This window comes from Crinia signifera, chromosome 2, assembly GCF_055691185.1.
Source record: "Crinia signifera chromosome 2, ASM5569118v1, whole genome shotgun sequence".
NCBI lineage: Eukaryota > Metazoa > Chordata > Amphibia > Anura > Myobatrachidae > Crinia > Crinia signifera.
In genome coordinates, this window is record NC_139218.1 from 318,896,016 (window position 1) to 318,913,221 (window position 17,206).

Consider the following 17,206-nt stretch of genomic DNA (forward strand, 5'->3'; position numbering starts at 1 on the left):
GTGGGAGGGGGAATATCCTACACATATTTTGGGAGTGCCCGGCACTGGAGTTATTGTGGAGAGATATCTTCCTGTTTACCGCATGTGTGCTCAAGCAGGACATCCCTAGGAACCCACTAACTGCTTTGTTCCATATCCCCCCGGAGACACTTCACCCGGGAGACGCATACTTATTGGGCCACATAATGGTAGCAACCAAAGCCGCAATTGCCCAACTTTGGAAGTCGGCGGAAACGCCTTCCCCTCAAACGATCATTAACAAGATTCATAGACACTTCCTTTTTGAAACAGCGGGAGAGCTGCACCCTCCCAGGGCGACTCCTGTACACCTCAGGTGGCGCAGATGGGCGGAGTATAGAGAGACTATGGGCCTTCCGAGAGGATATAGCCCAATCATTGACACCTCAGCTCTCCACTCCCCAGCCCAGAATAATTAATGGATTCCCCCCTTCAAATAAGTTCCCTATGGGATGTCCTTCTCGGTGCCTCTTTAATTAACTACCTACTACAACCTAATTGCCATAATGCTGCCTTAAAAATAAAATAAGCCCTAAGCAGTTTCCATTTGTATGTGACATCTGTGAATAGAATATATTAATGTGTATTTGTACCTTCCCTAAACATCCCTCCCCCCCCCTTTCCCTTCCCCCCCCCCCCCCCCCCCCACCATCCTTAAAAAAAAAAAAAAGTCGATTGTATTATGTGCAGCTTTGTTTATGAATAATCCCTGTCTTCTATTTGAAAATCTCAATAAAATTTAATATGAAAAAAAAAAAAAAAAAAGTTTAACATTTTGGGGGTACTTATGTATTATCTGGGCTCCCGATTTTTTTTTTTTTTTTTTTTTATTGCATGCCACTTCTTAAGGCATGCAATGAGATTTTTCATTGTAAAGACCTGATTTTTAATTGTATAGTCAACCATGGGTGATTTCATACCCCCACTATCCAACTACGCATGGAGTTGATCACTATATAGTGTGGCGAGCAGACGTGGATAACTTTACATGTATTCTGCGTCCCCTCTCGGGGCTCTCTGTGCTCGCCACGCTTCGGGCTCGGTGGCTCGCTGCGCTCGCCACACTATATAAAATCAACTCCATGCGTAATTGGATAGTGGGGGTATGAAATCACCCATGGGTGACTATACAATTAAATATTGGGTCTTTACAATGAAAAATCGCATTGCATTGAATTGTATGCCACTATATTGCATGCAATACAATGAAAAAATCGGGCGCCCAGATAATACATAAGTGCCATTTTGGGTTCGTTTATCAACTGCCATTGCACGGTACATACACACCCCTAACATGTCTGAGTGATGAGCAGAAGCCGGGGACCACGCTAGAGGGGTACCCCCGGTTGTTTAGTGCAGCACATGGGGGCATACGGACCCTCTCTGGGGGGATCCAATAACCCCTTGTGCACACTGGCAGTGTTTTAGTAAAGAATGACCTTTAGTTGCATGGCTTTACAAGTTAATATATTTGTCAGTATAAATATTCTTAGTAGCTCCAGCGCCATTGCAGGGGGCAGAGCTTACGCAGAGGAGGACCAGCTGTGATTTCCTGCAAGGGGAAAAGCATGCAGCTCTTTCTGGCTCCTTCAAGACACTCCAGTCACGGAACAGGCGTATTAACTGGGGAAGAGCCGCTGAAGAGTTCTTATTAGCGCTTTGTATCTCCATATACATATAAGTATATATGATAAAATCTATCACATTTCCACTCTATCACAACATTGGATTGTTTGCTCTGTGAGACCTGCACTAAACCTAAATTAAAATGTCATATTCTGGTATGCCCATTGCGGGGTACGGATAACATAGTTTTGCCCATTGAGATGCAAATTGAGTACGGCTTTACATCACCTTTAGTTGCCTATGCTTTGAATAAGCATATGCATGGTGATAATTGGTTTCTCAACTAGGCCATTGTTCCTTTTGGGCTTAAAATTGTCCGTTCCCCTCAACAACTGCGTAATAGAGTATTTTTGTCTTTTAGTTACAATGCACTTAAAAAAAAAAATAATAATAATAAAAAGCTGCTATGGAAGCTATAGTTGTTGGCATGTCAATTTTGCTAGTACTACCTAGGAGAGACTCATTCATTGTCTTAATCATTTTCTTCTCCAGTTAATGACGAGAAACCTCTGTGCAGACCAAAGGACATTTTTAAAAGCCCCATCCCTGTTGTCTGTTCAAAGGGACCAGCAGCCTTTAAAAAGGAGGAAAAACAGGTTAGTAGTAGTTTGCTTTTTTCTCAGTTCAAACTTGAACGCTTATAGATATGAAATCAAAATGATTTTAGTTTTGATTATATACATTTATTTTTCCGGTGGGTTTTTTTTTTTTTTTTTTACTTTGACGTTATTTGAATTTTTATCTCCATGTAGGAGAATCCATTACTACAACAGATGAACCCTCCTCCTCATGTGCTAGCCCCTATTACAACCTCTCCACCAATTGCTAAGCTGGAGGTCAATGCAGGGAAGTCCACTACGCCGCCTCTGATTTCTGACGGCATAGCAGGCGCTGCACCATCAGCAGTAAAGTATGTGGGCTAATGAGACTGTTTTGCTCTGTTTCTGTTAATTAAAAAAGAGAAACGGTTACATAACTGTTTTGCCTGTTTAAGTGATACCTAATGGGAGTGTGGGGTCTTGCACAAAGTAACATGTTTAATTAAGAATAACAAAAATAAGTCTGCCTTATTGCTGTTATCGTGTATATCATAATCATTGAATATTATATTTGCACTCCACTAATACCGAATTCCTAATACATTTTGTTACATATCATTTCTGTCCTAATAATCCTTTTCCAATATTATCTGACTGCCGTTGTTTCATTCTTCTCTAGAGTTCAGGGGCTGCGTTACATCTGTACCCTATTGTTCTATTGGAATTATTAGCTACTATGAAGTCTAAATCCTGTTTCCTGTATAGGTGTGACAAGTCTTCCTTAAAAGAGATCTCTTCAACCGAGAATAATATTGAGAGGAAGACTGATCACCAGCAGCGTTCAGGTAGATCCTCTCTGCAGCTTGGGGTGGTCTCTAGCATGTTGTAGGACTCAATGTGTCTTTCCCTCTGTAACTTGGGGCAGTCTCTAGTATGATATAGGAATCTGATGGTGTCTTTCCCTCTCTGCATATTGGTGAGGACTCAGAATGTTTTCTGTCCCTCATGGTATCTTTTTCCTTATTTCAGATGCGGGCTGTGAAGAATTTGTGGCAGATTTGCAGTCACTGACCAGTATCCTTACCAACACTGGAGTGGCCATCGGTAATTGTGGGAAACTAAGCTTGGCGCGGAGAGTACCTGTAAAGGGTGGCATGGTAAGTTTGAATTTCATCTGAATGAGGCGGGGGGAAAAGCTTTATTAATATGCTGTCCCATTGTTCATTGATTTTTCTACTATTTTTATATTCTCAGACCTGCTCAGGCTCTGCTACAAAGCTGGCTACCACACCAAAACAATCCTATGGTCGCATGTCTAACATAGCGCTACCTCTTAAAGGTAGGTCCAGATATCTACCTACAGAATTATTGTTAGACTTTCTCTTTGCTAATACTGAAGTGTTCAAACCAGGGCAGGCGTTACATGATGATCCATGGCATTACATTATAATGACCCCTTCAGTTAGTTAGTTATTGATTTCTTTTTTGATAGGCGACTCCATAATTAAGATTTATCTTGTGTGATTGGTTTTTTTTCTTCTTAACCCTTTGAGTGCCAACATCTGTGAGATGTGGAAAATAACTGCTAAAAAAGCCAACATCTCTGAGATGGGTTAAGTATCCACTAAAAATGCCAGCGTCGCTCACATTTGTTATATAAATTCAATTAAACAATGTTTCCTATATAAAGGTAAATATGACATTAAGATGACTAAAAATGTTAGCTTGGCAATTTCACAACACTTTTTTGACCAATTCACTTGGCACTCAAAGGGGTGTATTCGGTGCTTTCTGCGAGCAGTGCTAGTATTCAACGGACCCCCTGCACACAATTTCACCCTCGCCCGGTTTTTGGAGCGAGGGGGAAACGCGTAATGCGGCCGCTAAAACAGCGAGCTTCGCTGTTCGAGGGAATCCTCGGCCGGCAAGGATCGATTGTTTTTGGTGATCCCTGCCATTTAACCCCCTTCACCAGCCACATTGAATATACCCCAACGGGTTAAAGTTGTTTTTATTACATTTTCAACAAAGTGAGCTGAAAGCTAATGTAGTGGGGTATATGCCTTCTAAAGAAATCAAGGAATACTTTTTGTGGTTCTCCAACATAAGTGCCGGCCTTTAGCACACGTCTTAGCCTGCACCTGGCTAGTTTAGTTGGATTTCTGTTCACACATCATGAGGGTGCGATCAGCAATCCCTGGAGCCATTCAATTAGCAGCATTGTAAACCCAGGGAACTCATACATGCTGTATTAATCATTGCACTGAACTTAATTCTTTTATTTTAAATTACGCTGTTTTGGGGTTATTCTGGTTCATTTGTTCAGATGCAAATTTGCATCCTTGCAAGTGAGCCAGATCCCGCCTTGCAAATGGTGGTACGTTGGCCCACCATTTGCAAGGCGCATACGTTCACACTGGCTGCGAATGGATGTTATACATAAACATCCATTCGCATGCCACTGGGACAGTCCCACATCTTTTGCTGGTCGCTGAAAAATGTGTAAGGTGCACGCATATGTAAGGTTGCTCTGAGCAAGTTTACATGTGCGTGTAATCTGATATCCAGTGACACAAGCTGCCTGCCCCCCGCATGTCAGTCACAGCCCCATTAGCATGAGAATGCCCAGGCCCAAAAGGCCTAACCATCTAAAAACTAGGCAACCTACTGCATTTACACTTAATTTTTTTTATTTTTTATTATTTGATAAAAGATTGGGGAGAAATTGACAGCTTCCCCATCCTTCTCCCAAACGGAATAATTATATTTGTGTATGAGTGTATGCATGCCATAGTTGGGGAGTATGCACAATGTGCATTTCCAACATCTATGGAAAACATTTTTCCTTAGCGCTGGGCAAAATTTGTCTGATCATTAAACAATAGCTACCAATGGGCCACATCATTTGAAAGTGGCCTTCTCTGTTGTAAATATCATTTACGGGGTTGAAAGGGCAAGTATGGTTCACTAACCCTAACTATATGGAAAGCCTACACTTTCAATAGTATGAGCTAGCATTGCCTATTGATCACCAGCCAGTAAGTACCAAAGGACCCAACATTTGAAAGAGGGATCCACCCCTTTTCTTTAGAGGGGACTTCATTTTCTGTAGTGCAGGACGTTATATTGTTGTAAGTGTTCACAATAAATTTGATGTGGGTGCGCCATTTGAAAGAGGTGATTCCTTTCTTTGGTGGGGTTGGGGAGAAAGAGTGAGTTAGTCCTTCCACCCCCATTTTTTTTTTCCTCCAAAAGTAAATTCGGCATGCCCCATGCATTCACTGTAACAAAGGGTTTAAAAGGACTAATCATTTGCAATGGTGCTACAGTATATTCCATGTATTATTAAATAATACCCTCAGAGTATGGACATTGAATAATGCTCTAGTTTAAAGTGTGTGTGTGTGTGTGTGTGGGGGGGGGGGGGGGGGGGTTCTTAAGAGCACTAGCTCTAAATTTGTTTTAACCCATTGTCTGTCTTCCTTCAGAGCTGGTATTCAGTCCCTATCGTGTTTCTAAGACTAGTCAGGCAAGTAATGAATCACCCGGAGGATCAGCCAGGAGAGTTCACCGGTCACAGTGCTCTTCCATGGTATGTATGATTCGGTTTTGCTCTGGTTCCATAGGTGGTGGTTTTTTTTTTTTTTTTTATATATATTTTAAACTTCAAAGCACTACTTGTGCTTTAGACATAACTTCTAAACCTATCCATTATAAAAAAAATCTGACCAGTTTTCAAATCTCTGATATTTATATTTGCCTGTGTCCATAGTAGCATTTGGAACCCCAACATTGAGAATTCCTTTGTGCACCAGTATGAAATGGGAAGGCAACGTTGCTGATGTTGCACTTGAATCGCTCCCACGGTCATCAGGATTTGATACATTCCACAGAGGATTTATATAGAAAATTGCAAATCCCAGAAATTTTATGGCCAAATCCTGGCATACTGCCGAGCCCAGGATTGGCCGCCCTAGTAATGGCTTACTAATAAAAATGAGGTACTTGTGTAGTTTCACGGTGGCACTGCCCGTGGATCGCATGCGATTTAGCACACCCCCACTATCCACATCAGGCCGAAGCGTGGCGAGCAGATGCGCTACGCGTCCTCCCAACTTGTTCATACCCCCACTATCCACGTCGGCGTGGAGTTGATTTCATAAAGTGTTACGAGCCCGAAGTGAGTGTAGGGAGCCCCGCAAGGGGACGTGTAAAATGAGCCCGAAGCGTGAGGATTGCACGCGGATTACTTGACGTGTATTCAGCGTCCCCTTGCAGATCTCGGTGGCTCGCTGCGCTCGGGCTCATATGAACAGGTCATCAGGACACGTACCGCATCCTCTCGCGGGGCTCACTGTGCTCGCCACACTTCGGGCTGACATGGATAGTGGGGAGTGTGCTGCATCGCATGCGATTTGTATACGATGTGATCAGCGGGCAGTGCCGCTGTGAAACTACACAAGTACCAAAACTTATTTCATATGACTATGCCTTGTTGCAGAGTGGGGCTAGACAAAGGGCAGCATTCAATGTGGCAGGTGAAGGGGTTAAATGGCGGGGATCGCCGAAAACAAGCGACTTTCGCTGTTTAACCCCTGCGCCGGCCGCTCACCCTATTCAATGTTCCAGGGGAACCCTCCCTGTCCCCCAATGGGATTCCTCCCCCCAAACAGCTAGGTTCGCGGCTCATGCAGGGAGCCCGCTGCATTTAGCTGCAAGCATCGCTATTTAGGCAACCGCACACACAGTTTCCACATTGCAGCAAAAACCCAGCGAGGTGGAAATGGCGTGTGCAGAGGGGTTAGTTAAATACTGAGCTGTGACGGTGAGCAATCAGCACTGCTCGCTGTCGCAGCTTGCAAAAAACATTGAATATACCCCCATATTGTGCATCTCTGGTATTTGTTGCTAATAGTCATGCTTTTCATGTACAAATAGTATACTGTGTTAACCGGTAACACCACAATACGTGTTATGTTTTGTTTGTTCCTTGTAGTTCTCCCAGTTCAGATCTAGTATAGCAAAACAACCAATCTTCCCAAAAACACCAAGGGCCCTGGCATTGGAGAATGCAAATAAGCGACTGGAGGCTGAAAGCTTGGATACTCAGGTTTGTCTGAGAGTTGGTAGTTCATTGGTTGTTTGAGATATTTTGTGTGGTTTCTTTTTTAAAATATAAAAATGTTGATTTGTTTTTTTTTTTTTTTAAATCTTGCAGATTTCACCAAGGTCCACTGTAAAGTGGGCTGATATGTCCCCTTCCCCTGTTTCTGAGGTAGAATGTATAAAGGAGCCTAATAGGGTAAGTACACAAATAAAAACATACATTGTGTCTGTCTGTTACCCAGTTTGTTTTATCACTGTCTACTACTGTAAAGCGCAACAGAATCTGATGCGCTATATAAGAAACTATAAATAATAAATTGTATTTTTTTTATTTATTTTTTTGCAAACCCAAAGCAAATTCAGGTTGTTCTACTACACTGGGTTTAGCTTTTTGCAGGAACCTCATTAAATTATTTAATATTCTCTTTTCCATTATGATACTTACTGACAAGTAGCTGCACTAAGACAACTGTACTCAGAAACTTGTCTGATCTTAATTTAGGCTGGCACAGCGTGGTCCTGTGCCCGGATCAATGTCACATTTTTCTGTACATTTAGAGAAAATACCTGAATCCCTATCTGTAACACTGAGTCAGAAGCTCGCATGAGCTGTGCCCTCAGCCTATCTGACTGCATATTATCAGCATGCTATGTAAGTACTGTGTAATAATCTTATCGGTTTTCATTGTATTCTTTTTAAACATTGCTGTCATTTGTGGCCTCATACCGTAATAGTCTATTTACTAGACATTGTTTCAGAGCAGTTATGCATCCTGGTAATGTCACTCATTTATTTCTGCTGCAGGACCAAGTGGCAATGCGGTTGTTCTTAGATGGTGAGAGTCCAGGAGAAAGAGACAAGAAAAAGGTAAAGCTTTGTGATGATCTTTAAACTGTGCATGCATATTGTATGTGCCAAAGTCCAATAGGAATGTTGCTTTTGGCGACTACGGTACTTGTGTATTATCTGGGCGCCCGATTTATTTTATTTTTTTTCATTGCATGCCACTACTTAAGGCATGCAATGCGATTTTTCATTGTAAAGACCCGATTTTTAATTGTATAGTCACCCATGGGTGATTTCATACCCCCACTATCCAACTATGCATGGAGTTGATTTGATATATAGTGTGGCAAGCCACCGAGCCCGAAGCGAGGGGATGCGGATTACTTTTTATGTATTCTGCGTCCCCTTGCGGGGCTCGCCACGCTTCGGGCTCGGTGGCTCGCTGCACTATATAAAATCAACTCCATGCGTAGTTGGATAGTGGGGCTATAAAATCACCCATGGGTGACTATACAATTAAAAATCTTGTCTTTACAATGAAAAATCACATCACATTGCATTGCATGCCTTAAGTAGTGCGATGCAATACAATGAAAAAATCGGGCGCCCAGATATTACACAAGTACCGCGACTACCTTCATGCTGAGTGATTGACTTTCATGGCCGTTTACAGGGGTGTAGTGGAAAAACCGCAGGCCTGACACTTCTGTTATGGGGCGCGTTGGTGACTGTATGTGAATTCATACTCAAACAGCGTAGGGCTGGCATCTCCGTTCAGGCTGCCATGCTGATTGGTGATTTGTTTTATCTATTAAGGTACTTGTTTAGTTTCACGGTGGCAGCATGTCCCACAAGGGGACTCGGATGTGAAACTAAACAAGCACCTTTATTAGTTGCTGTGGGTCTCTGTACTTCAGGGCTGCTGTTGGTTTTGTGTTTGTGCACGAATTATGCAATCGCAGCTGTTATCACCATTGTGTTTTTAGATGAATCATGCCAGAAGTTATTGGCCTACTGTAGGAACAAATACCGGTCCAAATTACATAATTTAAAAAAAAAATAAAAAAATTCTTGAACAGTTTTAAAGAACCCCTCACCAAAATGGCAATGATTCGGGATGCATTCTGCACATGTGCGGAACAGGTCCTTCAAAGGCACCCCTACATTGCCAATGTATGAAAACCAGAAGTAGTGGAACCCCAGCACCGACTTGCATGTATGTTTTGACCGCTAGAAAATAAAGTGGTAGTACATATTTGACCACGGTGTGTGGGATTTTTTTTATTATTCATGTCTATTTGAAGTTTATCTCGAATGGAAATGACAACTGACTAGACAAAAATAATGTTCTTTTCTAAATAGACTGTTTATAAATAGGCCAAGATTTATCAAGCTTGCTGAATTGATAGTGACTGGTACTTTATCACTGGCCAATCAGCTCTTACCTGTCATTTTTCAAACCGATTGGCCCGTGATAAAGTACCAGCCACATTATCACTTCACCGAGCTTAATAAATCTGCCCCTTAGACCCTAAAACATGTTGAGTGCATTTCAGATTGCTCTAAACTCAATGTTTAGTAAATTTGCCTCAAGCTGTTGGCATACATGTAATGCATTGCCTTGTGTATCTACACAGGAACTAAATGAAGCATCTGATCTCTTGAAAGCGTTTGACAACTCTCCAGCTACTGGAAAACAGCAGCAGCGAATGGTTCTTTCCGAGTCCTCAGTCACTGCTGTTGATGGAGCTGGGAATTCTCAGGATTTGCACATGAACCAGCACCAAGCACCTTTATCGCAGCTGGATGCTAGTGATGCTCCACAGCCCCCTCCCAGCAGTGTGCCTTTTGTGATGCCCTCTCTGCCACTCTCCTTTCTCTCCCACCCAGCTGTAAAAGCGCTGCAGTCTCGCACATTAGGTAAGCTTTGTGTCCAATGTTGTGGTGGTGTGTGTACTACCTGCCATATCACTAACAAAAGGAATTCTTCTGGTATACAAATTTTTTTAAATGTTTAGAATTCCTGCAAAAATACCATGAAACAAGTTATCATTCTTCTTGGATCCGTTGACGGGGGAGGGGGCATTGGAACCATGGATATACAAGTATGAGCTCTTTTCAGCAAACCCCACTGAATGTCTTCTTTGCCGCTGAGGGGAACATTTACTAAAGTTTCTATGAGGGTAAGGTGGTGCTGTTGCCCATAGCATAGATTCTTATCGCTCAATCCTTTACAGCTGCTGCCGTTAAGACAAGTCAGCCGTCCTGCATTTAAAGTGGGACAGATAATGACTGTGCCTTCACTCTCCTCACACTGCAGAAAAAGAACAGTTTGACCATTCTTCAGGCTTTCAAACAGTAGAGCACAGACTCCAGTGCTGGCTCATGGTCAGGTGATGGATGACTTCAGTCTGCTCTCACTAGGCACGGACAGGTGCTTAAACAGCTGTAGTCTACTCAGCGCTGGGCCTGAGCTGAAGCTTCCATGATAATGGTGGACATTATTTCTATTGCAGGAAAGCTGCCCTTAGTTAAGACACTGGGCACAGATATGACTCCTCATAGACAAGGAAAGTCATGGTGGTTCTCAAACTTCCTCAGAACTCCAAACAATTGTGTATTTCAGACTGACCATTTTAGGTGCTGCTGCGGTCCTCGCTGATGGAACATCGTTCTGGAACAGTTAGAGTACCACTAGATACAGCCCCTGAGCGCAGATGCCTGAAGCAGACTCCTTCAGGCACAAGAGAAAAGGAGAGAGTGTGTCCCTAGGGGCACCTAGGAGCGCGGGGGGTACTCTATCAGGTGGTTTGTACCTCAAATTCAAGAACAGGGCAAGGCTGCTGCTTCTTTAATAAAGAGGATGTGTAGCCTCTTAGAAATGGAAAAAACAAACAAAGAGTGACTTAATCCCAAAATAGGGATGCTGTCACTTTAAGAAGCGCAGGTCTGCCCTATTATTCAACATTAATATACACAATGGTTGAAATAATCAATTTGTATTTATTAAAAAATTATTAAACATATATTATTATGAAGTGCACTTCAACATTTCAATTACATAAAATCCACATACATGACAAACAACAAATAACATAGAACATAAATGGCTGGCTGGGTGTTTTTTAAGAGGCAATTTGGCAGGCTTTATGGCATGATAATAATTCTTTGTAATCCAGGGTATAGTTACCAGTCCAGGTCACAATCAGTGTTCTCCAGCAATGATTTTGTGCATGGGGATGCCTCCTGAAGCAGATGTAATTCTGTAGGTGGCACGTCACTGATCCTCCTTTACCAGTATATGAACTGGATAGCAGCTGTCCACTGTGGATGTAACTCGGCTGGGAAAATTGCAGGTATATTGTGCAGCAATGGAGCTCAAAAACGCGTTTTTGAGCTCCATTGCTGCACAATATACCTGCAATTTTCCCAGCCGAGTTACATCCACAGTGGACAGCTGCTATCCAGTTCATATACTGGTAAAGGAGGATCAGTGACGTGCCACCTACAGAATTACATCTGCTTCAGGAGGCATCCCCATGCACAAAATCATTGCTGGAGAACACTGATTGTGACCTGGACTGGTAACTATACCCTGGATTACAAAGAATTATTATCATGCCATAAAGCCTGCCAAATTGCCTCTTAAAAAACACCCAGCCAGCCATTTATGTTCTATGTTATTTGTTGTTTGTCATGTATGTGGATTTTATGTAATTGAAATGTTGAAGTGCACTTCATAATAATATATGTTTAATAATTTTTTAATAAATACAAATTGATTATTTCAACCATTGTGTATATTAATGTTGAATAATAGGGCAGACCTGCGCTTCTTAAAGTGACAGCATCCCTATTTTGGGATTAAGTCACTCTTTGTTTGTTTTTTCCTTCAGGCACAGTTTTACCTTTACTGGGCTGTGGGAGGGGTCATAGGGGGAGGAGGCAGCACACCCTGCGCCTACGTGTGTGTGTGTGTGTGTGTGTGTGTGTGTGTATACAATTTTTAAATTGTGCAAATGGGTGAGATTAATCACCGGAAACACCGTGCAAAAGAGACTAGCTCAAATTACTTGTTTCATTCCACTTGTCTTTAGTCACGTGACTGAACAATTGTGGGTACAGTACAGACATTCCTCACTTAACGACCTACCTGTTTACCGACCACCCGGACTTACGACCTGGGCCTTCGTTTAGCGTCCGTGCTGTGACTCCTCGGACTTACGACCCCGTCTGCTCTGATTTACGACCTGCCTGCCTCCCCTCTCGCAGTTACGACCTGCCCTGCCTGTTTAACGACCAGCATCTCAGAAATCTTAATGGGTTTTATATATGCTCGTTTAACAACCAATTCACTTAACGACCGGGTCGTAGGAACGGAACCTGGTCATTAAGTGAGGAATGTCTGTATATGCAACAAAGGTCAAACATAGTGGTTTATTTACTAAGATAGGAGTTACATTTCACATGGACTTCGCAATGGGCAACAAATCAGAACCTACTTTATTATTTAGCACCTTCTAGAGCAGGGGTGTCCAAACTTTTTGCGACGAGGGACAGATTTGGTGAGGTGTAAATGTGTGGGGGCCGACCATTCAGCCTGACATTCTTTGAATCCTTAATCACATCAGAATGGTCCCCCAGCCTGCCTCCATTCATTGTATGTCCCCAAGCCTGACCCTCCTTCACTGTATGACTCCCGTTCATTATGTACCCCCCACTGCCCCCATTCACTGTATGTCCCCCATCCTGCTCTCCCTTCTCTGAATGGCCATCACTGCCTCCATTCACTGTATGTCCCCCAGCCTGACCATCCTTCACTGTATGTCCCCCACTCTGCCCCCTCCCTTCTCTGTATGTTTCCCAGCCCCTTGTGTGAGCCAGAGGATGGAGATGCAAAGCAGGCACTTCAGGTACAGGAGATGCTTGGGCTCCCGCTGCTGCCGTCCTCCGCTCTGTATGTTACGGGAGCAAGCTTCCCCCTTCCACAAACACTGCTGTCACTGTGATTGTGGAGTAGGGTGATATACGATTGCAGCAGCAGGGGTAGGACGCCAAACACATCTGACTGTGGCAGCCGGCACCTCCTCACTGCAGCAGACAGCAAGGTAAAGGCGCGCTCGCCGGGGTCCCACCTTTAGTGTCCTGTGCTTCCCACATCTGATGCTCTGCCCGCTTCCAGCTGGAGGCTGCAGACCACTGACAGCACGGGCTGCAATTGGCCCCCGGGCCTGACTTTGGACATGCCTGTTCTAGAAGATAGATAGAAAATTGGTTGCCCATAGCAACATCACATGTGAAATAAAACTCCCATTTTAGTACATTGTAACCATAGCGTGTACTGTTTTTAAAACTCTATAAAGCGTGATGCGGTGATTAGTAATAAGGAACTGGTTAGTCCTCCTACAAGAATCTTTCAACGTACGCTCTTTAGCTAAAACACAGTATTTAATTGGGGGAGTGAAGAATGTGGAAGTCTCCGTTTCAATGTGATCTACAAAATGTAATGCTGGCCCTTTTTTGAGTAAAAATCTACAATGTAGATTTTGTCATTTTAACCCATTTGTTAATAATCCTAACTAAATTCCTTCCGTCAGGTCCACACTCCTTACCCACAATTGCAAGATTACGACTAGAAGCTACAGTATCATCAAAGCAGAGGTTTTGGGATACCTACCTAGATGAGGAGTGTGCGTTTTATACATCTCGAGTGGCTGATCACTCTTGTAGGAGATGTGATGACCCTGTATCTAGTTTGCTGGAACAGCAGGATGCCATGGTGAGTATAGCACAATATGCAGTATACTGTATTGCAGGAATATCCTACTAAAGGTTACCTCTATATATACATGAGCCTATCCCCTAGTTTCAGAGGGCTGACAGCCTTGTAATGCATATTGTGCGGCTTCTATCTGACCACCTTTGACTGTAGTCATACCCTCATTTCAATCACTCTATTCCAGTAGTTCTCCAACCTGATCCCCACACAGTTCACGTTTTCTAGGTCACCTGACAGGTGCACTCATTACTGACTGACACATTTTAAAAGATCCACAGGTGGAGCTAATTATTGATTCTGTGAGGATATCTCATGGAAGACATGCGCTGTGGGGTATGGCTCATTTGGATAGACAGCAACTAGGGCAACATGATTGAAGGTTGATTAGGTCATTAGGTCAACAGGTAAAAGGTCGGCATGGGGTATTTCACCCTTTTCTCTCTTTTTTTTTTATTTTTTATTACCCAAATGTTGACACAGCCAATATGGACACTAAAGTGAGCCGAGTCCCCTCGCATGCCTCTGCACTCGCCATGCTTCGGACACGGTGCCTGGCTGCGCTCGGCACACTCTTGTTGCGCACTCTTGTCTGTGCTCGGAACAATCTTGTTCCCCCACAAGGGGGATGGTATGGTATGGCATGGCATGAAATACCCACCTGTCGGCACACACCAGCTCAAAACAAGTGAAACCCCCCCCATGACGACCTAATGCTTGTCAACCTAATGTTTCTGTAGAACTTCATGCATGTCGACCTAATGCTTTTAGACCTAGTGTCCGTATCCCACACTGTGGGGTCCCGAGGACCAACTTTGAGAACCTGTGCTCTATTTCCCTTCCAAAGAACAAATATCTGTCCCATCAGTGATAACTCCTGTATGTAATACAAATGTAAAGATGTACACCCCCCCTGTTTATATGTTTTATAGTTGTAGGTTTATTTACATAGGCAATTACCCTAAATTGGAATACAGATCTTTTTTTTTAAAGGGGGGCGTATGTATGTGTGGACCCTCACATCCAAAGGGCCGAGAGGGGAAAATAGGGATCGGTGGGTCCTCTTCACTGAAGCTCTGAGAGACACACTTCCCTCAACCCCTGAAAGGGTTAGGGCAGGTGGGTCCTCCTATCCGAAACTTGGAGAGAGACCCTCTGTGACTTACATTCCCCAGGCTTAGTCGAACCGTCCACCTGGGGATCGAGGACCTCCGCTCTCCCCAAAAGGAGAGCCTTGGCACGTGCAAAGTGGCTAGCCAATAAGGGTCGTACCTACAGCTCCAAAAATGTGACCCCGGGATCCCGATGTCGGGCTAATGATTGTTGGGATCCCGACTGTCTGAACCCTATACCACACCCAGCCAGAAGGCCTGGGTGGGAGTGTGAAAAATTGTCCTGCCTCAGAGAAAAGGCCCAGGGTGAGGACGTGCAGCTCTCCCCAAAAGAGAACTGCGCAGTGCAAGTGCCATACTTGTGCACAGTGATTTGGGGTCACCAGTGCAGGTTCAGGCACCCCCTAGTTTCCCCTGGGTGCACATTACACCTTAGGCTTCAGGCAGCTGATCGCTCTGCATCCAACCAGGTGTTCTCTGCTCCACCAGTGGGCCCTTTCCGACCCCTGAGATGGGCTCTCGCTCTCTCTCTCTCTCTCTCCTATATATTTCAGGGGCAAGTTTCAATGAATGGCTGTATATTTAAATCAGCAAATTCCTGCTTCTCTCGCCCAAATATATTTACTTCCAAGTTTTAGTATTTTACACCTCAAATGTTCTCCCGAACTAAAGAGATTTCTGCAGGGAGTAAGTTACAGGAAAAAAAAGTTTACTAAAGTTTCTGCCATTAAAGATCGATATACAGTATGTTATGCTATGTATTTTAAGCCTTTGAGTGCCAAGTGAGTTTTGTCAAAAGGTGTTAAAATTGCATAGCAAATGTTTTTATTCATCATAATTACCTGTAATGTTTAAATTTTATATAGGAAATATAATCTTTGTCTTATAAATTCTAATTTTTTTAACAAATGGCAGCGCTGTTGGTATTTTAGCGGATATTTTGAATATCTCTCAGATTTGGGCACTCTAAGGCCTAAACCAGTGGTAGCCAACCACGGTCCTCGAGAGCTACCAACAGTTCACATTTTCCAGACCACCTAGCTGCTGCACGGGTGCACTCATTACTAGCTGAAACATTGTGAAAGATCCACAGGTGGCGCTAATTACTTCACTTGTGATTCTGTGAGGAGATCTGGAAAACATTAACTGTTGGTATCTCTCGAGGACTGGAGTTGGCTACCCCAGGCCTAAACTATACAATGTATACTTTTCAATAGTTGGTGTGTAACTGTCTCTTATCTCCGGTTTGTGTTTTCTATTCCAGCACTTTACTCCCATTTTACCTGGAGATTCGTGACTGCTTCAGATTGTGTAATCTGTATATGCAAGCATTTGCACCATGCTTTCTGGCTGCTCTTGTGACCCGGTCAGACCAAGAAGCGGCTCCCCATTTCCTCTATTTATTGCAAGTACATTATGTGTCAGAGTAATCTATGCCTGCAGCCTGGAGGATTGTACGTCCTTACCATTCTACACCTTCCATGAAAATATTCTCTCCACTTCATACAGTATGTTAGATCATTTTGAAAGTGAGAGGAGGAATCGCAGGCACCCATTTGGATGGTTCCTGGACATTGGGGACCTTTTCGAGAAAAGTATGGACCTTGCGCCAAAATGATCTAAAGGCTGTAATATTACCATGGGGTTTCCCCCCCTGTGATTTTGTATGTCGATTTTCAGGAGCTCTGACCTGATACTGTATTTGTTTTTATAACCCGTAGTTTTTATTTTATATTAAGGTTGAAATAAATAACACTATTTATATTTGTGGCTTTGTGATGAGCAATTCCTTAATTATGTGTTTAAATATAGAACTTAGTGCAGATTTTAGGAATAAAGGACCTGATTCACGAAGGAAGAAAAGCACTGAAATGGGCAAAACCATGTTGCATTGCAGGTGGGGCGATGTGCAGAGCAGGGAGAGTTAGATTTAGGTGTGGTGTGTTCGAACTAAAAAAATTGCTGTGTAAAGATAAAGCAGCCAGTATTTACTCCTGCACAGAAAATATAACACACTCAAATCTAAGGGCACATGTTACATCTGTTTTTTATTTTTTTTGACATGTGGCATAAATACTGGCCATATGCAGCTCACACATACACACATTTAGCTTTTACATGGCAATTTACAGTTTTGACACACAGCAACCTTTTAACAGTGATCATCTCCGATTCGGGCCCCTGTTTGGGTTACTCTCATTAGGGTACAAGGATTTGTCACTCTGTACTCCTGATTCTGTGC

At 43.2% G+C, this 17,206-nt stretch overlaps 1 protein-coding gene across 1 annotated transcript in view; it reads left to right on the forward strand.

Annotated features, from left to right (window-relative positions):
• TROAP (trophinin associated protein) overlaps positions 1 to 16,731 on the forward strand; it is a 35,013-nt gene extending 18,282 nt beyond the window's left edge. The window contains exons 11-22 of the mRNA XM_083169103.1: positions 2,137 to 2,240; positions 2,397 to 2,554; positions 2,949 to 3,028; positions 3,213 to 3,340; positions 3,438 to 3,522; positions 5,672 to 5,775; positions 7,180 to 7,293; positions 7,402 to 7,485; positions 8,095 to 8,157; positions 9,714 to 9,996; positions 13,674 to 13,855; positions 16,229 to 16,731. Coding sequence (XP_083025229.1) covers positions 2,137 to 2,240; positions 2,397 to 2,554; positions 2,949 to 3,028; positions 3,213 to 3,340; positions 3,438 to 3,522; positions 5,672 to 5,775; positions 7,180 to 7,293; positions 7,402 to 7,485; positions 8,095 to 8,157; positions 9,714 to 9,996; positions 13,674 to 13,855; positions 16,229 to 16,261 — 1,418 coding nt within the window. The 3' untranslated portion in view covers positions 16,262 to 16,731. The remainder of the gene's footprint in view (positions 1 to 2,136; positions 2,241 to 2,396; positions 2,555 to 2,948; positions 3,029 to 3,212; positions 3,341 to 3,437; positions 3,523 to 5,671; positions 5,776 to 7,179; positions 7,294 to 7,401; positions 7,486 to 8,094; positions 8,158 to 9,713; positions 9,997 to 13,673; positions 13,856 to 16,228) is intronic.
• The last annotated feature ends 475 nt before the right edge of the window (positions 16,732 to 17,206 follow it).